Here is a 21,146-nt window from a genome sequence, read left to right as displayed (position 1 = left end):
TATCAGCATTGAGAAACTAGGAATCCTTTGTATATTAAATGCTTGCATTAGACTGCTTCCTTTTCCTCTGCAGCACCATCATGTTCAAAATGCATCTTTTTGTGTATTTTCGTTTCTTAGAAGATGCAACTATTCTGAATTAGGAGTTTCACATCACCAAGGCAGGAGAAAGTGAAAATTATATTTTGGACAATGTTATAAAGGAAGAGAAGGCACGAGGCACTTGTTTTTTCATGTTCTCTGTAACTTTCACATTCTAGCTACTCTTCTTTGGTGGATGTAAGAACCTGGGACAGACACACTGGTCCATCTAGCTGTGTTCAGTCTCTCAGATCTGAAGTCTTTCTCAGCCCTGAGCCCATTTGTAGTGCATCCAGATTCTATTGGGGAAGTTGTTCACTGGTGTGGCCTTTGACAAGAGTAAATAGAGGAAGACAGAATATTCTAATGTGAAGAATCCTTATTTTGCAGAAAAATAGACTGAGTTTGCTTTACCTGGGCAGTTTGTTTACGCTTTTATGCTGTAAAATAGGGAACAAATGTTAAAACAGTGCAAGATACTGCACTACAAATGCAGTACATCAACACTATTATATTTTGTGTTTTAAAAATACAGCGGATGTGTCTTAGCGTTTATACAAAAGACAAACTGGCAAAGTGCAGAATCCCAGCACTAGATCTACTGATTAAGGTAAAACTTATAGGTCTTTATGATTGTCAACTGTTTCCAGTAATTATGCATGTTTGTATGTCACAATATCAAAGTTCAGTCTAGTAGAAATAATTTAAATCTAAAAGTGTTTTAAAAGTAAATAATATTCATAGTAAGATTCATATCTCATTTTACAGAAGAATACATAAGAACATATATAATAAAAATGATAATGTGTTTCCTATTAAGTGGCTAACATACGTTCTACCTAGTATATTTACCATAGAATCAGAATACTAGAAGAGTTATGGTTTTGCTTTTTTGTTTTACTTATTTACTTGTTTTTATCCTGCACTTTATTCTGTGAACTGCCCTAAGATTGTATGATGAAGGGCAGTATACAAATCTAAAAAATAAAAGATAAAATAGAATTGTAGAGTTGGAAGGGATCGCAAGGGTCATCTAGTCCAACCCTCTGCAGTTCACGGATCTCAGCTAAAACATTCATGACAGATTGCCACCCAACGTCTGCTTAAACACCTCCAATGAAGTAGAGTCCACCATCTTCTGAGGGAGCCTGTTGAACAGCTCTTACCGTCAGAAACTTCTTCCTGGGGTTTAGTAAAAATCTCCTTTCTTGTAACTTGAATCCATTGGTTTGGGTCCTACCCTCCAGAGTAGGAGAAAACAAGCTTGCTCTACCTTCCAGAACTCTGAAGGACTGTTATTTAGCTAGGGGGAAAAAGTATTTTACAATACTGTTTTGAGTGCTTTTAAAAGATTTTTAAAAGAATTGTCCTTGGTTAACATGAATATCCTTCCAGCTGCTTCACAACTTACGGTCATCTTATGTGATGGAAGACATGAAAGTCAGAGAAATCTTTACCAAATTCTATAGCGAACTTGCTATAAAAAGTAAAGTGTCTGATACAGGTAAGTATCTTAACTATATTACTACTTAACGTTTACTATTAGTAATTTTTATTTATTTATACTTGTATTACCAAATATACACAGCTAGGGGATGATGGGTCACTACTCTAAATTGCTAAGGGATTTGAGAATAATCCAACGAAAGTTAATTGTGATTAGGGAGAAAGTCACATTGAATGCTTGCTTCTACCTTGGATTAGCCTGCAAATCCCTTTGAGAGCAAGAAAATGGAATCTAGTAACGAGTAACTTGACTTCAGTAGTCCTAGTCCTTATTAACTGTTGCTGGAATAACCTCATTTCTGGTTCAACAGTAGGAATGTCATTAAGTCAAGCCTTTGCTGCCCTGAGACTGCAGAAGTGAGGGGAAGGGAACTCTGCAATATGCTACCAGAGGAACAGGCGCCACTGGGAGGTTATTCTGCCTTTGTCCCAGAAAGAACATCAGGGAAAGGGAACATGGCCCCAGCCATTGGGCACTGAAGACAAAGCTGTGAGGAGTTCCCTGCCAGAAAGAACTCTTAACTTGCCACCAGTTGCCCTGGGACTGCAGAAGCAAGGGAAATGAAACTTTGGTTTCTGCCACTAGGTGCAGGAACTAATACTGGGTATTTTTTGTATGGTTATAGTGTGGTGTAAATTGCCTTGGGGGTCATCTTATTGCATGATTCCTTTATCTAAGGAATGTATATAAATCCTTAAAATAAAGACTTGCATTCCTTGAATCCAGACCTATGAACACTGCAGACCTTAGCTATCCATGAGCCGCCTCTGAGTTTCATACTTACTTTCACTTCCCCTCAAAATACTGCTCCCCATTATCTCTGTTCCTTCACACATAAGAATTCTGTTCATCCACAGATAATTTTGGAACATTATGCTCTCCTTAATTTCCCCCCCTTCTCATTCCCACTGAGATGAAGCTTTTTATCCATTTGTACGTAACTGGATTCTGGTGTACTTTTAAACTTATTTCTCTTTCGACTGTTAAATTAGTGTGAGCTCTTGGAGCTAGATGTGAGGTAGCTTCTTTCAGAACTATTTCCACATGTGCTAATTTCTTCCTTTGGGGCCCAACTTATCTATGATTAGAATAGCAAGAAGTAATAACTATGCATGTACGCTTTCGCCATTTCCCCCAATAACAAAGGCCTTAAGTCTTGTGGCACATTTATCAGTAACCACCTTGTGTCTGTCTGCGGAACATTGACAGCACAGCTGGCAGTGACAATGACTAAATATTAGGATAATATGGGTGAGACTGAATAAGACGTTTCGGATCTATAATAACACTTGGGCGATTTATTAAATCCTTCATTGTTTAGGAGAGATATTTTTGTGTGTAGCTGGATTAAAATAAAATGTGAACACATAATTAGGGTGCTAAATATTCTTTTTTTAAAAGTGTTGGAAAGGATTTATGAACTCCTGGGAGTTTTGGGAGAAGTCCAACCTAGTGATATGCTTGACAACTCTGAAAAACTATATCGAGCTTATTTGGGAGAACTCAGAACACAGGTAAAGTAAGGACTTCTTGCGGGATATCAGCAAAAGCTTTTCCTTCATGTTCTGTCTTGGTGTGTGTCAGATTTTCCTCCTTTAGCTCTCTAGATCCTTAGAACCCCAGGCGGCCTCTTTGCCTCACAGACTGCCTGGTGGGACCTTTACCACTATGGCTTGGAAAGCCCTTTTCATCACAGGGCCCCTTTTTTGCTTTTATTTCCAAGATGGTGGGTTTTCCTGCCTTTACCCACATATATAGCATAGTGTTTCCCTTCACCGGCTCATGCTGTTCTGCAATATTTCCTTGTTGGCTCACTGCTAGGAGTTACCTACCAGAATTAATTTCTGATAGTCAGCTATTCCTTGCTAATCCAGATTGTAGAAATCACCCTACTGATTTTCCTCTTACACCTAAGTGACCCCTCTCCGAAATCAGGAAAGCTTTCAGGGGCAAGGGAAGCAAGTCACTGCCAACAGCTCATGATAGCAGGCAAAGGACGGTCAAGAAGGGGTGGTGGTGGAGCTGTTGCGCCTTCATCCCCTCCCTCAACAATCAGGAAAGCCTTTTTACTGGGTGAAGCATGAGACGGGCAGCAGGCACCAAACAAGGAAGACTGTTGCTTGTTGCTGCACCAACACTCAGGAAATCCTCTTTAAGGGGCAAGGCAAGCAAATCTTTTTTAGCTGCATATGGCTGGCAGGCAATGAACAATCCAGTCCAAGGGCCTGCTACTCTTTTATTCTTTCAGCTTTTTTTCTTTTCTTTTTAAAGCCCCTACAAGGGGCAAAGGAAACACCTGTAGTTGGTTCCACTTGGCTGAAGGTCATCAAGAAGCTAAGCTTCTTCTTCCTCCCCATGCCCCAGACCAGACTTTTGTGCCATTGTTGCAAGTCGTCTTAACATAATGTTGCTCAAGAAAAAAAAAAAGTGCTGGTACAGAGTTGCAGTGCATACAGAGTACCTACTCAGTTTTTTGTTGTTTTTTTCTGGATTGTGCCCAGTTTTTCTAAGAAACCTAGTGAGACTGTAGAATGATTAACTGCATTCTATATATTATATGCTATACTGGAAACAAATTACAGATTTGTTTTATAATCAGAGGATATAGCTACTATGTTTAAGTTCATTTGAGAAATCGTGTCTTGCATTGCATGTTGATATCTCGGGATACCTGGTCTCCTTCAGTATTAAATACATCATTTCCTTTTTTTCAGATGACTTCTGCAACAAGAGAGCCTAAGTTTGCAGTAGTAGCTGGGTGTCTGAAAGGACTGACGGCGCTCATGAATAACTTTACTAAGTCCATGGATGAAGGTGTAGTATTTCTTTTATTAAAATTTATTAGTAGCACAGTTCTGTCAAACTGCAGGAAATTGCCTCTCTTTCTGAATTCACTAGACTTTTGATTTCTACACCCAGAACCAGAAGCATTGTTGCATATACTTGTCCAGATTTTACATCAGTGTAGGCAATCAGGTATGGCTGCAAGTCCTGTTCCTTTGGCAAGTAATCCACTATCTCCATCTTCCCTTTTAGCCCACATTTTTGGGAACAATAAGTTTATAGTGCTAGTATAAACAGATTTTTTTTTTGTACATTCCTCCTCTACTTTGCTCCATGTGGTCTTGTTGGAGCTGTTCTATAAATTTGAGGAATGCTGATATACCTAGCTGAATGTTCCCAGTGGATCAATTAGTCCAGCTCGCTCTCCTGAGAACTGGTATCTGCTGCACATAAAATAATTCTCCAGACTTTTGCCCTGTATTTCTTGGAAATCACTAAATAAGGAGATTTTATAGCATCTGTGGTCTGGGTAGTTTTAATTGGAAATGTTACTCTTTCACCTTGAACAGCCTTTTGCCTTTTTTGTCTGTTTCTATTTGTGACATTTTCAACAATATGGAATAGTTTCTTTCTGAATTTGGTCTTGCAGTTGTACTCAGTTCTGATAACTTTCAGGGTCCTGAGGTATGTCTGTATGGCATACTTTCTGTGCTGCTCCCCTATGTTCATTCTGTGGTGAAAAATCAATGCATAGTTTGTTCAAAGTAGCATGTGGCATTGCATAGATCTGTCTGTATGATCTGCCATTTAGATACACAGAGGACCAGTTGAGTTTTATTTGATAGAAGGTCGTTTTGGAGTGACACTGATACACTGTGGTTGAATCGGCTTTTGTGATGATCTGAACTTTCGTGTCATATGAGAGGTTTTGTGTCATATGAGAAGTTTAAAATGCTGCCACCTCATGACCTTATTTACTTTTTTAATATATTTTCTCTACAGATCCTCAAACATCTAAAGAAATCTTTGATTTTGCAATGAAGGCAATAAGTCCACAGGTATAATGGATTTTTTTTGCCTTCAAAACAATCATTCTTTAAATTTGTTAATTAGATCTGACAAACAAATCTTATACAAAATATTTTGACATTGCAGATTGACTTAAAGCGATACGCAGTTCCTCTTGGTAAGAACTTTGTTTCATGTAAAATAGTTGCTGCAACAGTATCTCTGATAGCATATTTCTTCTCTATTGGATAAGATGTAATGCATGTAATCTATTTTTTGTCTACAAGAAGTAAAATGTAACTTTAAGTAATAAAAAAAAGGCAAGATAATTACCAATTTCAATCCTAATTTCTTAGAGTGATTATATAAACAAATAGCTCTTGTAAAATTATTCAAGGAAGATAACACTTGCATCAGTTATCAGCTGGAACAAAAAGTCGAATTTAAATTCAAAATTTTACTTTTCAGCTGGACTGCGTTTGTTTAGTATCCATGCTGCTCAATTCAGCACATGCCTTCTTGACAACTATATCGCACTATATGAAGTAATGTCCAAATGGTGTGGCCATCAGAATATAGAACTGAAGAAAGCTGGCCATTCAGCTTTGGATGCATTTTTTAAACAGGTAAAATAACCACCTTGTCTCCTATGTCCGGTTTTCTCTCTCTTTGTTTTGCTTTCCCTTCCTTCTGTGTGGCACTTTTCTCCAATGTCTGGCTGTTCCCACAGTCGTTCTTCTTGATGCAAGTGCTCTTGGCAGCAAGGTCTTACTGCCACGCGCATAATGTATTTTTTTATGTGGGGTTAAAGACTCTACATACATACTGACATATAGATTGCTATTCTATATTAGTATAGTGTCTGAACCAATGGGACCACAGTCTTTTTGTTCCTTTCATCGTGACTCTAAAAGTTTTCTTTATTATTGTATGTTGATGATATTGTCTTTATATCAGTTTGGTTTGAAGAAGCTGCTTAGCATAGATATGAATTCATGATGAATTTATTTTGTATTATACATAATATGCAGATCTCTACAATGGTTGCTAAGGATGCAGAAATGCATAAGAGCAAGCTGCGCTACTTCATGGAACAGTTTTATGGTATCATCAGGAAGATGGATGCCAGCAACAAGGAACTGTCCATTGCTATTCGTGGATATGGGCTTTTTGCAGCGGTATGTACCGTATTTTTGTTCCTGACATAATAGAATCATGGAATTGTAGAGTTGGAGTCGGATGACCCCCAAGGGTCATGTAGTCCAACCCACTTCAATGCAGGAATCATTTCCTATCCCACTTCTTGGACCCAAGAGACTAAAAAACAATGGGCAGCCAAATTCTGAGTACAACCTCTCCTGGTACTCTGATGTTGGAAAGGTTTAATGTTAGAGTGAATAAGACATTTATTTTATAAAGATTTTTCATGATCCTTGTGCAGAATTTTAGCTGCATAATTTGGGATAAATGAAACCTTATAATACGTTGCAAGTGAGTTGCAAATTGAGTTTAATACAATGTTTAGAAAAAGTGAACTTAAATCACAGAACGTTGCAATAAGTGAGGTGCACCTCAACTGAGAAATAGCATTTCCATGATCTTTAATGTAGTGGCTTTTTGCAGATATTTAAGTTTACTGAATTAATGTTTGAATTTGCCCTTGGTGCTTAGAAATTGCAGTTAGTAAATCAAAGAACTTAGACTGTAATAATGGCTTGGACTTGATAATCTTGCCATGAATGGAAGGCAGTTCTTGTAACACGACTGAAGCTTGCTGACTTCCTTTGTGCCCTAATAATCTCAGACTGGCTCCGTAGGGCCAGAGCAGTTTTTCAGAAGGTCCCGAGGTCTGCAGGCAAAGAGAAATGAATTACTCCCCCTCCGCATTTTATTGGCAGACCAATTATTTATTTTAATCTACTGTTATTTCTCTCTCTTTCAAAGCCATGCAAAGCTATCAATTCCAAGGATGTTGACTTCATGTATGTTGAACTCCTTCAGCGCTGTAAGCAAATGTATCTCACCGAGGCAGAAACTGTAGATGACCACGTGTATCAGCTACCAAGTTTCCTTCAATCTATTGCTAGTGTCATACTGCACTTAGATACTGTAAGTGACTAGTTTGAATCACATTTGTGAAGCTTTTATTTGTATAACGTAGAAGGCATTGCATATGTCCTGATAGCGAACTTGTTCTTCAAGTGCTAATCCTTTGGTTCACTATGTGGTAGGGGTGGGTGGGATGGAATATCAGCAGGCTTGAGACATCATCAGGGGTAACCCCAAGGTTTGCAGAAGCACCACAGATCTTTAGGGAGGGGGCAAAACGAAAACAGCTTCGTGAGAACTGAGCATGCTCAGTGACCACCAAATGCACCCTAACTGTTGTGGAGGGGGAAAATAGAACATGTGTAGAGGTGAAGATGGAGAATGACTCTTATTTGTGATGAAGGTGATGCAAATTTTCTCTCACTAAAAAACAAAACCTACAACCCCTCCCACTTGGAAAAAAAATCTTGAAGATTTTTAGTGAATGTGTAGCTGCTATCTCCTAATATGCCACTGTTCTTCTTCTAGATTCCTGAAGTATATACTCCAGTTCTGGAACGTCTGATTGTGGTGCAAATAGATAGCTTCCCACAATACAGTGTGAAAATGCAGTTTCAGTGTTGTAAATCCATTATAAAGGTTTTTTTAGCCCTGTCAGGAAAAGGCCCTGTATTGTGGAGTTTTATGAGCACTGTGGGTGAGTTTTGTCGATTGTCTCAAAACAAGCTTTCTTCTTTATTGCAGGACTAGTTCAGGTTTGAGAAACTTGAAAAGTAAGGGTAATAGAAAATTACGCCAGTGGAGTTTCTGTCATATTCTGCAGGCAGTGTCGCAGTCAGTGTAATGAGTACAAGACTGCACCCTTAGTCACAATGACTTTCTAGGTTATATTGCATATGTGGGCAATTCGTATGTGATTCTGCTTGAAAGTGAATTGGAAACTGAATTTGGCAAGAAACAGAATTCATTTGTTAACTTTTCTGCAGTGCCTAATACAAATGTACGTGCCTAAGTATAATTTTACTATTTTAGTTTCACTTGCAATCAAATTTACATTGATGCAAAAGGTATTTTTAAAATGTGGTAAATATCAGTTAATGTTATGGATGCCTCATGTCCTCTGTAGGACTAATATGGTGTCTTCTGCATTGGGCCCAGTGCTTTTTCCCCCTGGGGGTTCTCAAGGGCACACAGTACCTGCACCCTTTTCCCTAGAAGAAATGCAGTGATTGGACCCATAATAAGAATGAATCTTACAATAGCTCAGCTGTCTTGTCAGATCCTTTCTTTGGTCTGGAGGTGGGGGGTTGTTGGTTTTGTGTGTGTGTGTGTGTGTGTGTGTGTGTTTGTGTGTCTGTTTTTATTTTGTTTTCTTTTAAACTTTTTTTTTAAAAAAAACACCACTGCACATATTTAGGCCTCAGTGTAACCTGGTAACTAATAAAGCAACTTGGTAATGACAACAGTTGCTGATTTGGGGCTCATTTTCAGTGCCAGAAAGATACTAGAATATTCAGACACTTTTTAGTCCACCTTCTTGATGTGTTTTCTTAAATACCTTCTTTTTCAGTGCATCAAGGTTTAATCAGAGTCTGTTCTAAGCCAGTTGTCTTCTCATCGGTAAGTGTTGTTGAAGTTTTGCTGAATTAGGTTTTGTGTTTGTGTATCCTTATTACTTGTGTTCTGTACAAAAACGTTTTGTTGCCCTCTTTTTCTTCCAAGGGGGTGCATTTATTAACAAATTGCCAGCTTCATAAATTGCTAGGGTTTCCCCTCACTTGCCATAGTCCCCTCATGAAAATGTGCATCTATTTTTACATGGTGCCCTATACTGCTCACCCACCAGGAATGTAACCTATCTATTTTCTTCAGTAACTGTTCTTTTTCTCTCTTGATGAACACTACTTGGGTTTCCCCTTCACAAATGCCCTTTCTTTGTTACTGGAAGTATCAGAGGGGGCCTGAGTGAGAGGTCAAACATTAAATCATTTGTTTAACACTATAATTGTAGAAAACTAACTTTGGGGACTAAAGAAGTGGGTCTTGCTTGAACGTTAAGCATTAAAATACCATATGAAGTGAAATTTCCTGCTGATCACTTGAAATATCTTTTTACCTTGTTTTAAGTATGTGAATGTGTATTATTTGAAATATTATACATTCCTAAGATGGGGCACATAACATGAGAATGCCCTTGACATGTCTTAGTACAGTGGTCCTGTGTGCTCTTCTATCACTTATGTATGCTTCTGAATTAGGCAGTGTTCATTTCTGCTATCCTAGGATAAGCTATGTAGAGATACTCAGTATTATGTTGCCTTCTAGGAATATTCTGGAAAAAATGTTTCTAGTTCAGAAGAGCCTCCTACATCTGGAGAAGTTCGAGCTGGGAAATGGAAGGTGCCTACATATAAGGATTACTTGGATCTTTTTAGAAGTTTACTGAGCTGTGACACAATGAAGGTAAAAAACCCCCACTAATGCTGGATCTTTAATTTTAAAAAATATGATTTACTTAAGCTTTACTTAAGTGCTTTTCATTTCCATTGTATGCATTTTCTCACAAAACAATACCAATTAAAAGAAAATAAAAATATTTTAAAATACAGTCATACACTCACAGTGAATAATTTCAAGGTTGCCAGGTGCAGTCTCTTTCTGCCTGCTCATGCCTCAGTGAACTAAACTTCCTCCTAAATGTTGTCAATAAGGGAGACATGGATACCCATTTGTGAAATGCCCTTCTTGGTGAGGTAACTGCCACCCAAAAGGACCTGTCATGTTTCGCCAGCAGCTGGGCAGCTCTAGTAGCAGCACTAACAACAGGACCTCTACTGATTGTAGGTCCCAATATGGTTGATGCTGTGAGAGGTTCTTTTTTGGGTAACGGAATCTCAAGCTGTTTAGGGTTTTTATATGCTGCTACTAACATCTTGAATTGGGCCTGGTAGCTCACTGGCAGCCAGGACCATTGATCCATGATCCATCAGACTATCCCACTTGGCATGCTGGCTGCCACATTCTGCATTAGCTGCAGCCTCTGGACCTTCTTCATTGACAGCCCCATGTGCAGTGCTTTGCAGTAGTCCAAGTTATAAAACAAAAAAATAAAGAGTTAAGAGTAGGGAAGCTTGGGCATACGTATATGTTTTAAAGAGATGTTTAAAGGCCACTGCTGACTCTACTTCAAAAATTACCTGAGGGAGGACGTTCCAGGTGGTAAGTGCTATTGTCAAGAAGGCCTGCTTCTACACTGTCATTAAGTGACAGTAAGTTGTGGAATAATCAGCAGGACTTCCTCAGAAGTTCTTAAGCATTGGCTTGGCTTGTACTGGAAATTACTTGGTCTGTAATTTCGGAATAAACTCTGACATAACTAAAAATATGTTCTTTTGTTCTCCAATGTAGGACTCTCTGTTCACAGATGAAACGTTTCTAATTGCAAATTCACCTCTACAATCTCTAAATCGGTTGTTATATGATGAACTCATAAAGTCTATCCTAAAAGTAATTGAAAAGTTGGATCTTACAGTTCAGAAACAGAACATTAGGGAAGAGAAGGTAAGAGTGGATATTTGAAAATAGTCTCTCTCTCTCTCTCTCTCTCTCTCTCTCACACACACACACACACACACACACAAAGACCTTCTCACCTTTTGCATTTCTGCCCATACAACAGGTTCAGGGTGCACTTTCAACAAATGAAAACTGATTTACTGTTACATTATTCATACATGTATCTGTTTATCATGTTCAGACACCACAGTAAGCAATAATTTAGTGATGCATAAGGACAGTCAATGTGGTGCCCACCAGATGTTGTTGGGCTACATCTCCCATCATCTCTGACCATTTGCCATGTTTTCTGGAGATAATGGCAATTTTAGTCCAGTATCATTTGGAGGGCACCACGTTGGCTTTCCCAGCATAAATGAGCTTTGAGCTTGTGCTTTCCCTGGTACAACATTTAGGTGGGAATCAGACGCATCCATTTTCGTTTTTGACTAACTGAAGTTTAATTTTGTCCGAGTTGGGACTATCATGTGGTTACTTTTAACTTGGCTCTGACAAAGCAGAGTCAGAACATGTGCCAAAGCAGAAGCACAAGAGTTTGGAGATTGCTCACATAGCACTAAACTGGTTTAGTGTTACATCTAGATACAGCCATAGTTTTCATTAAAGTTTTATAGCTCATCTTTAAAAAGCCATTAGGATGGGTAGGGCTGTAAAACCGAGTGCAATATTTATAACAGTTCTTAAAGCTCATAATCTAAATAATATACTGCATTGTAGAATCCAACAACAGGAGGGTTTAGGAAGAAAGTATACATGATCAGATGCTGAATTGAGTTACTTTATGGGAGTGGAGACATAAGCAGATATAATTTGTAAAAGTACAAATTGCCATGAATAGCAGATATTTCAATTTTTATTTCTCCTTTCCCGAAGGTGTTTGTGAGAATGTTATAGTGCATGGAATTCAATGTCTAGCTGTCCCATCTACAAATGTATTTCAGCTTGCCAGGCAGAATTATCCCCCCTCCCCCCCCCCCACGTTGTTCCAGGAGTTCTCCCAATCTTCCCAGACCCAGTTACTGAGAGGATATGTGAAGCGGGGGAGTTGCATTGTGTAAGGGGAAGTCCTTATACAGATCTAGTGTGGATGGGTCTTGTTAGGTGAATTTGGCCCATTATATTTAAGGGAGTACTAAAAATGAACTGATACTTCCTTTAAAGAACCCATCGTATTTAAAATAAACATCCACAAAATTCCCGCTAGATTAAAATACCATAAGTAGCAATGAAATTCAACAAATAGGATACTTTTTGCAGCACTGCTTTTCTACAGGATTTTAATTAATTGTAGAATAATTCATTTTTGTCCAACATGCCTTCATCGAAGAGATTGTATATATGTTAAATTAAAGAAAAATAGAGACAAGTAGGAGAGATACATGCAAACGCTATCCAGCCTAACCTGGTTGCAAAGACTGGGTGTTGAAAATAAAAAACCTTTCATGTGGTTCAAATTATGCCACAGATGGCAAGCAGGTGCTCTGTAAGTGCTCTTCACGCTGTGGAAGGAAAAGCTGCTTGCCATTCAAAAACTGTGCATACTTCTGATTTTCTTTTCTCAGGATGGAAGTGTAGCTGATGTTGATCTCACCATTCCTACTTCCGATCCAGCTGCAAACCTTCAGCCAAACAAGCCTAAAGACTTTACAGCCTTCATTAACCTAGTGGAGTTTTGCAGGTATGTTCTGTTGTGTGTATTTCAAGGAAATGCAGAACACATGTGAGACATAAAATTCAGTTACATTGTGCTGGTACAGTTTATATTATCCTGGGGCCAGTGGGCAGCCAAACTCCTGTCTGGAAATGGCATGGCCTATTCGTTTGTTTGCTGGCAGTGTTTGTGAATGGGTAGAATAGACATAGTGATCTCCTACTTAGAACAGGGCACCCTGGGCCTGTAGCTTTATGGGGGGGGGAGGGGGATGGCTTCAATTCATTGCTTGCTGTTCTCTTTATCTCTGCAGAGACATCCTCCCAGAGAAGCACGTTGAGTATTTTGTGCCTTGGGTTTACTCATTTGCTTATGAGCTAATTATACAGTCAACGCGGTTACCCTTTATTAGTGGATTTTATAAAATGCTGTCTATTGCCATGAAAATTGCTAAAAAAACAAAATACTTTCAGGTGAGATAACTCTTGTAAGGAGGGTAATTACCTGTTATTTGTTCAAGATAAAGTTAATGTTATGCTGCTCTGTACTTGTGTTGCATGTGTGCTTGATAGAATTGTGTTTTTTTCATTTCAATAGTTAAGATTTTTTTTTTTGTATTTTTGTACCTGGCGGTAGTTCTGGGATGGAAATGGGCAAAAATGCAACATGGAGGGGTGGTGTGTTTAGGGAGATCCTTCAGCTGTGAAAGGTGGTTTTTAGCTTGGGTTGAATAGGGCGGCACTCTGCCTGAAAAAACAAGTATACAGTTTAGGAGTGCTCCTGGATTTGATGCTGATTGGGTAAGCCCAGGTGGCATCAGTAGCCAGGAGTGCTTTTTGCCAGCATCAGTGGGTATGCCTACTGCACGCCTATTGGAAAGGGACTAACCTTACCACAGTGGTTTATGCTCTGGGTATGACTGTACTGTACTACTGTAGTGTGCCCTATTTGGGGCTGTTCAGAAACTTCAGAGGCTCCAGAACATGGCTGCTAGAGTCATACTGGGGGCAAGGCAGACAGCATCTGTCTGCTTTGAATTTTTTTATTTTGTTTTGACCTCTTTATTATATCAGCTGAGCTGGTTATCTGTGCATTCCTGGGCCCAATTAACTGCTGGTTTTGACCTTGTAAAGCCCTCAACAGACTGAGCCCAAGTTATTTATTGGACCACCTGCACACATTCCAGGGTTTTGACAGGAACACCAGTCATATCAGCCAGGAAAAAAACCAGAGCCTTCTGGAAACTCATTGGATCCATAAGCCTTCAAGGGTCGACCATCTCAATAAGTCCCCTGCCTCTGCAGAAGGGAAAAGGTGCTGAAAGCCTAAATCTCAACAGGAAGTGATCTGTCCATGACAAGGGGCTGATGTCAATATCCCCCACTTTCAGATTACCCTTTCCCTGCCCAGTTGAGAAAGCAAGGTCCAGAATGCAGGCTGTTACATGTGTTGGGCCAATGGCATGTTGGGCCATCCCTACAGTTGTCTTGGCAGCCATGAAATCCTGAACCACCCCAGAGCCAGTCGTTTAGGCATGGATGTTGAAGTTCCCCAGAAGTCTAGGAGTCCTCAGTGCTGCATCTGAGAACATCTGGGCAGTGAGATCAGCGGTAAACCAGCAGAATCCCTAATCTGTCTTGACTGTGTCAGGAACACAGGACTTTATAGGTGAACAGCAGCACTTGACATTTTGCCCAGAAACAACTTAACTCTAAGAGATTCTATCTTGAGGACTGGCAGGATACATCCTTTACTGCTGGCGCTGTTTGCTGTGTTCTGAACCAGTTGCAGTTCCCATAAGTCTTCAAAACCAGCCCCATGTAAAGGACATAATCTATTAATCCTGCATACATTGGTGGGTGCATGGATTCCCTCAATTATAAGACATTATTCAGTTGGTTCTTTTTTAAAAAATGGAACACTAAGAGGACTGACCCAATTTGTACAATTCTGCATGTTCTTTTGTTTCTCAGAGTGTCGGTCCAAAGAGTGAAAAGAAATGTTATGAAGATCCAGAGAAGAGTTCTTGCTTTGCTTTATTTGCAAAATTTGGAAAAGAGGTGAGACATTCTCTGTGATATTTCTTTGAAATATGTGTTGAGTTATGTGTAATAAGTAAATTTGTATTTAAATCAATTCTTTTCAAAAGATTGGTGTATTTTATTTGGTTGTCCAACATAAGACATTTGTCAATATGATTTGAACGTCAGGTAGTTCTTAACATTATTCCATTTTTCTCAATTTAGGTAACAGCAAAAATGAAGCAGTACAAAGATGAACTATTGGCATCCTGTCTTATTTTTGTGCTTTCCTTGCCACATGACATCATCATGCTGGATATTAAAGCATACATTCCTGCTTTGCAGGTGGGTCAGTATGGTGAATAAGCAATACAGTCATTTTCCCCTTGCATATATGCTTGTTTTGGTGGAATTTGCAGCATGATCCTATGTATGTTTACTCGGATGTCAGTCTCACTGAACTAAATGAGAGATAAGTGTGTATCGAATTACAGCCTTTAAGTTCTGCATTGTCACCATTGGTGAATTAGTGGGGAAACCCAAAGTTTGAGTGTCAGATTTGTATGGCAACCATGTGTGCTGTTCATAGTTTTATTTGTCTGTGCTGACCACCATACTTAACCTGTATCTCATTCTAGGAGCAAGTGTACTAAAATTATAACTTTGTATGCATTTTGCAATATTGGGCAATAGGATACTTACATCCAAAGACTCAAATATATTGTAAAAGGAATATATTTGGAGCTCTAAATATCTGTTTTCTTTATGCTGTCTGTGCAGAATGCTTTTAAACAGGGCCTTAGCTATACCCCAATGGCTGATGCAGCACTGGATGCCCTGGAAGATTGGTCAGCCCATATTCCCAGATATATAATACAGCCTTACTACAAGGACATCTTGCCTTGCCTTGATGGCTATTTGAAAATTTCTACATTGACAGGTACATGCTAAAAATGAATACAGGAAAATGGTAAGACTTTTTTAAGGTGTTAAGGTGTTAAACATACCAGTGTTGGACTAACTATATTGTGGAGTGGTTTGAATTTGGGATTTTTTTTTAATCATTCATTGTTATATACTGTAGTGCAGGGTTTCCCAAACTTGGCTCTCCAGCTGTTTTTGGACTACAGTTCCCATCATCACTGACCACTGGTCCTGCTAGCTAAGGATGATGGGATTTGTAGTCCAACAACAGCTGGACAACCTGTTCTTTTGTCACCTTGCAGTTGAGAGATTTTAGTTGAAATTATAAATAGAAAACAAATAATATACATTAGGAAGCTGCATTATACCAGGTCAGACTGTTCCTTCATCTAGCCAAATATTGCCTATTCTGACAGGCAGTGGTTCTCTGGTTCTCAGAAATGTTTTAAAATACACCTACTGTACTTTCATAAATACAATAACTGAGCATTAATATATTGTTTTTTGAAAATTAGATGAATCTCAGAGTAATTGGGAGGTGAAGAAACTTTCTCGGGCAGTTCAGAAGGGATTGAACAAAGTAGTCATCCAGCGTCTGAAGAAAGCAAAGAGTCTTGCGTTGGTAAAGTTCCCTCCTACCCCTTAAAAATAATTATATTTTCCATTGGAAGATCAAAGCATACTTTTTCTTATTTAGACATATGTGTTTTTATACACTATATAATTATGCATTGTCTTATTAGAAAGATATTTTTGTGTGTATCACTCAAGTGGGTATACTTATCCACAGTTACATAAAAGAAACACACACATAGCTGATTTATACTTAATTTGTTTATACAGTCGGATAATCACAATTTGATAATTGCTTGTAAATGCAGAGTACAGTATTTGAATCACAGTTACGAAGTTTCATATGTTTTATGTAATCAGCTTTGGAACATGCAAGTCCACAATTTGTTGTTTTCGATACTGAAAGAGGTTCTTGCTGCAGAACTCTGCTCAACTGTCCACCTTGATTTACAGATTTTTAACCTGTATGATTTCCAAAATACTTTATGGTCAGTCCTGCAACTATTTACCAGATCCAAACAGTGTAATCCAGTTTTCAGTGAAATTTCAATTTTACAGTCAGCAGTCTGAAAATTCTAGCAGTTAACGAAGAAGAAATGAATTGATATTATGGTATAATAATGGTTGGAAGATAAATGCATTGTATTCTCTAGAGCTGTACTGATTTCAGCAGTGCTTTGCTGGTTAAATTAATTTGAAAACTGGATGCTAATTTTGAGAGTCTGGGCTTCAAGGAAAGTGTGCTTACTAAGCAATTCTGTGTGTGTCTACTCAGAAGTAAGTTCCACCGAGTTCAATGGAACATACTCCAGGGTAAGTGTGCATAGGATTACAGTGTTCTTTCAGGAACAGATAGATAGTCCACACTGCTAAGAATTAAAATTCAGGCAGATTTCAGTTTTCACAGCAAGAACTACCATACAACAGCGTCTCTTTCCTTCTTCTTTTCTTTCTTTTGACAGCTTTGTTGTGAAATATTGGAGTCTTGTAGAATTAATAATAATAATGAATTTTATTTATACCCTGCCCTCCCCAGCCAGAGCCTGGCTCAGGGCAGCTAACACCAGTAAAATTTCCTAATAGGAAAAAAAAAAAAAACAATTTAAAATACAGGTTAAAATGCAAATTCTGAATTATTTTCTTTCTTTTTAAAAAATGTACAAAAAATGCCTTTAGGCAAAAAACAACTTTTTAGGGATTCCTTCTTGCAATCATATTTTATCTAGGAGGAGGATCTTTCATTGGAAGCAGTGCGGGCTAGAGTTGTACGCCTTCTTGGATTTCTGGGGGGACAGATTAATCGGAATTTAGTTACTGGTGAGTGCTAAATCTGTTTTGAAATGCTAAAAGCAAATGACATTCTGATTTGTCTGGTAGGCAAGTATGCTTTTGAGACATGTCGGCTTCTATGCTTCAGGGTGCCCATAAGAAGAATGTGGGTAGTAAAGGTTCACATCTGCTCTGTCCAGGGACTGAATAACAAGGTGATTCTTTCCTCCCTATGAGTCCATATCGAATGTTAATAAACCCCCTTGGGTTGGATCAGGGCCGCAACCCCCAAGCTTTGTGTTGCTCTGTTTCTGTACTGTGCAGGTCCATGGGCTTTCCAAGAAGTGAGTCTGTTCAAAGGTTTATTTTATTTAATTTTTAAGTGCAGCAGTTTAAAATTTTCTTTTCTTTTCTTTAATAAAAAGGTTGCTTTGATTGAACAGCCACCCCCCCCAGCTCTTCAGAATTCTACAGGCAGTGTTATGGACAGCTTCAGTTTATAAAACATATTAGATGCCTTTGAGGTCCATCGGAAGCTGCAAAGTTTTAAATGTACAAGCAAGAGTACACATCACTCAGCTACCTCTTCATTATTTTTAAATAAGTCAGAGCAAGAGACAGACCCCCTGCTTCCCCCTCCTCTCTGTCAGTATATTAAGAAGGAAATCAATGCACTTGACGTACCCCACAAAATGACCCTGAACCCATTTGTCTGCAATTTGGCAGACTTGATCCTTTCTGGAGAGGCTCCTCTGCCTATAAATTTGATTCACTTTGACCAAAAGGGAAATAGCTTTTTTTACATTCTTACTATAGTGAATGGTGAGCACAGAGCAGCTCAGAACCTGAATTACAGAGAGGAGAGTTACAAAGTGACTCAGGAACAACTCAGATTAGAGTTTTTAAAAATTCAAACATAGATACATGGTGAATCTTTCGGCTCATGTACACTTGGTAGTTGGACCACAGCTTGACTAGCTTTGTGTTCATTATGGGAAAGATCCTAAACATGTTGCATGACTACCATCATGCTTTGGATGGTAGTTCTGTATGCATCTACATTGTAGATTCTACAGGGTGACTTTGGAAATTATTCCCATGGTCTTACATTGATGAAAGTGTGTGCTAGTAAATGCTGTCTCATGCCCTTTTGTCAAAGATAAACCCATGAGCAGAATGCTGGATTCTTCATGGGATTAGTTCACAAGACTGTTTTTGGACAAGATGCATGGATGATGTGTTCCTGGAAATGATTTCATGTGTGTCCATCCATAGAAGTATTTTCAAAACCATTAATGCATGCCAAATGTGAGGTTGGAATTGGGTCTGCACGAGCCTCAAGATTGTTAAATTGGTTCAAATTAAATGTGATTGGCTCTGGTTAGCCTTGTCTGGTTTTTTACTCAAGAAAATCTCAGAGGCTGCAATGTTAAACATATTAACTTGGAAATAAGCCTTGTAGAATTGACAGAAATTATGAATGAACATGATTAGCATCAGGTTGAAAGGTTTTTTTTGCAGCTTTACTAAACATCCTGCAATCTTCTCTCAGTGGACTTCCGAGTAAACAAACTTAGGACTTGAGCCTGCTAAGGCATGACCTTATTTATTCATTCAGAAGCAGTACTTTCAGTATACTTGTGCACAGTTTGAAGTAATCTAAATTTTCTAAACTGGCCATGACTTCTTAAGCACATAGCTTGTGCATTCTGTTGGACTTGCCGTTTTGCTTTGATACTTGAATCTGACCTAGGTCCTGAGACTTAATCTTCTAATTGTCTTGGGTTTTTCATTTGATGTAGCTCAACATTTCTGCTCAGAAATTTGTCCAAATTCTTTTTTTCCTCTTCCAGAATTTGTACTATGACAAGATGTGTCTAAAACTTGTTTTTTGCAACAAAGATCATACTAAATTAACATGACCATTGCAAAACAAAAATGGTTGGAAGTGTATTTCAGCATTTTCCCGCAAACCTTCAACCTGAAGTATGGTCATTGCTTTAGGATAAACAACTTAGAGCAATTTCAAAAATGTTATTAAGGTGATCTTAAAGAGCCAAACAACCTTTGCTTCTGGTTGAACTGGAAAACCATCCTTAACCTTATTAAATGTCTAGTATTGAATGTCTAGTATTCAGTCAACAACATGGCAAATGTGTACCTAATATATTCTGCAAAGAGAACATTTGCTATTATTGAAGAATGATTCAGGAATTTAAATAGATATTGAAATATTTAGGATACAGCTCTGCTTCAGAATAGCATCCGATAAAAACTGACTGTTTTAAGCCTAGGTTGAAATGTCTTGTTATCTGCTTAACACAACTGAGTTTTTTTGGTGCTCTTTTCCAAATATACTAGCTGCTTCTACAGAGGAAAATATGAAGAAATTTGTATCTTGGGACACAGAGAAACGCCTGAGCTTTGCAGTTCCGTTTGCTGATATGAAGCCTGTTATCTACTTGGATTTATTCTTGCCCCGTGTCACTGAATTGGCTCTTTCTGCTAGTGACAGGCAGACAAAGGTATTAGGATTGCTGCTTATGCTATCAAACTGATGTTTTTAATGAGCTATGGAGAAAACACTGAATTGTGCTTAATATACCATAATACAGGGTTTCCCAAACTTTGGTCTCCAGCTGTTGTTGGACTACAACTCCCATCATCCCTAACTAGCAGGACCGGTGGTCAGGGATGATGGGAATTGTAGTCCAAAAACTGATTATGACCCAAGTTTGTGAAACCTTGGCATAACATAATGACCCTGCTATTCTTAATTTCTCTCTCTCTTATTACGGTATATGCATTGGAGGAAAGGTGGGATAGAAATGCAACAAATAAAGATAATATTTGAGTTATCAATTTCTGCAAAGTGTAAGACAGCTCTTGTTAAAATAAGAAAGGGGTTTTAGCTTCTTAGTGTTTAGCGTTAGCTCAGAGTCTTTGATCAGCCATCAATTTTAATAACTACAGCTTAATTGAGAATCCAACCCAGTCTTGGATTAGTAAAGTACATTTTCCAAGCAATGGGGCATGACTGGAAATTCCACTGGCTTCTTTTTAACAAAGGCCTGGAAATTCTCCCTGGAAGTCTCCTTGTTCTGTGTTTATTTTTTTGTGGAAGTATTTAACTGAGATGACTGATTAGATCTCCTTTTCCAGGTTGCAGCTTGTGAGCTCTTACACAGCATAGTTGTGTATATGCTGGGGAAAGCTGCTCAAATACCCGAAGGACAACAGGCTTCTCCACCAATGTTTCACCTGTATAAACATACATTTCCTGTATTGCTTCGACTTGCCTGTGATGTGGACCAGGCAAGTTAAAGAACTTTTGTTGCTTGAAATCGATTTTAGATAGTTAGCTCTTTATTTCTGTTTAAATACTTGGTAGAAGCTGTTGGGGTTATTTTGGATTTCAGTATATTTTTCAGCCACCTCCCCCATAAAACAGTTTTTTTGTGTGTTTTATATCTTGTAAACCATGGAAACTGGAGAGAAGGGGAAAATTTATTTAAAATTTAGAGGATACTTGCAGTATAGATAGAGCCAGTGTGCCATAATAGAGATCCAGTGTGGTGTAATTGTTAGAGTGTCATACTAGGATACAAGAGACTGAGAAATCAACTCTGAAAATAAAGATATTTTGAATAGTCTAGGCAGTACATGGTTTAATCTGAAAGGAGTTTCCACAAAAACACTCATA

At 38.5% G+C, this 21,146-nt stretch overlaps 1 protein-coding gene across 1 annotated transcript in view; it reads left to right on the top strand.

The window, feature by feature from the left end:
- The window catches only part of PRKDC (protein kinase, DNA-activated, catalytic subunit), an 84,611-nt gene that overhangs the window by 2,479 nt on the left and 60,986 nt on the right, over positions 1–21,146 (top strand). The window contains exons 4-25 of the mRNA XM_079982597.1: positions 617–691; positions 1,477–1,585; positions 2,990–3,102; positions 4,303–4,402; positions 5,375–5,430; positions 5,528–5,558; positions 5,849–6,006; positions 6,412–6,558; positions 7,325–7,489; positions 7,958–8,126; positions 9,000–9,049; positions 9,755–9,892; positions 10,838–10,990; positions 12,568–12,683; positions 12,970–13,129; positions 14,630–14,716; positions 14,903–15,022; positions 15,458–15,617; positions 16,117–16,223; positions 17,401–17,491; positions 19,805–19,968; positions 20,606–20,758. Of these exons, the coding sequence (XP_079838723.1) occupies positions 617–691; positions 1,477–1,585; positions 2,990–3,102; positions 4,303–4,402; positions 5,375–5,430; positions 5,528–5,558; positions 5,849–6,006; positions 6,412–6,558; positions 7,325–7,489; positions 7,958–8,126; positions 9,000–9,049; positions 9,755–9,892; positions 10,838–10,990; positions 12,568–12,683; positions 12,970–13,129; positions 14,630–14,716; positions 14,903–15,022; positions 15,458–15,617; positions 16,117–16,223; positions 17,401–17,491; positions 19,805–19,968; positions 20,606–20,758 (2,622 nt within the window). The remainder of the gene's footprint in view (positions 1–616; positions 692–1,476; positions 1,586–2,989; positions 3,103–4,302; positions 4,403–5,374; positions 5,431–5,527; positions 5,559–5,848; positions 6,007–6,411; positions 6,559–7,324; positions 7,490–7,957; positions 8,127–8,999; positions 9,050–9,754; positions 9,893–10,837; positions 10,991–12,567; positions 12,684–12,969; positions 13,130–14,629; positions 14,717–14,902; positions 15,023–15,457; positions 15,618–16,116; positions 16,224–17,400; positions 17,492–19,804; positions 19,969–20,605; positions 20,759–21,146) is intronic.

Source organism: Podarcis cretensis (genome assembly GCF_951804945.1).
Source record: "Podarcis cretensis genome assembly, chromosome: 7".
Classification (NCBI taxonomy): Eukaryota; Metazoa; Chordata; class Lepidosauria; order Squamata; family Lacertidae; genus Podarcis; species Podarcis cretensis.
This window is presented reverse-complemented; position numbering and strand designations above follow the sequence as displayed.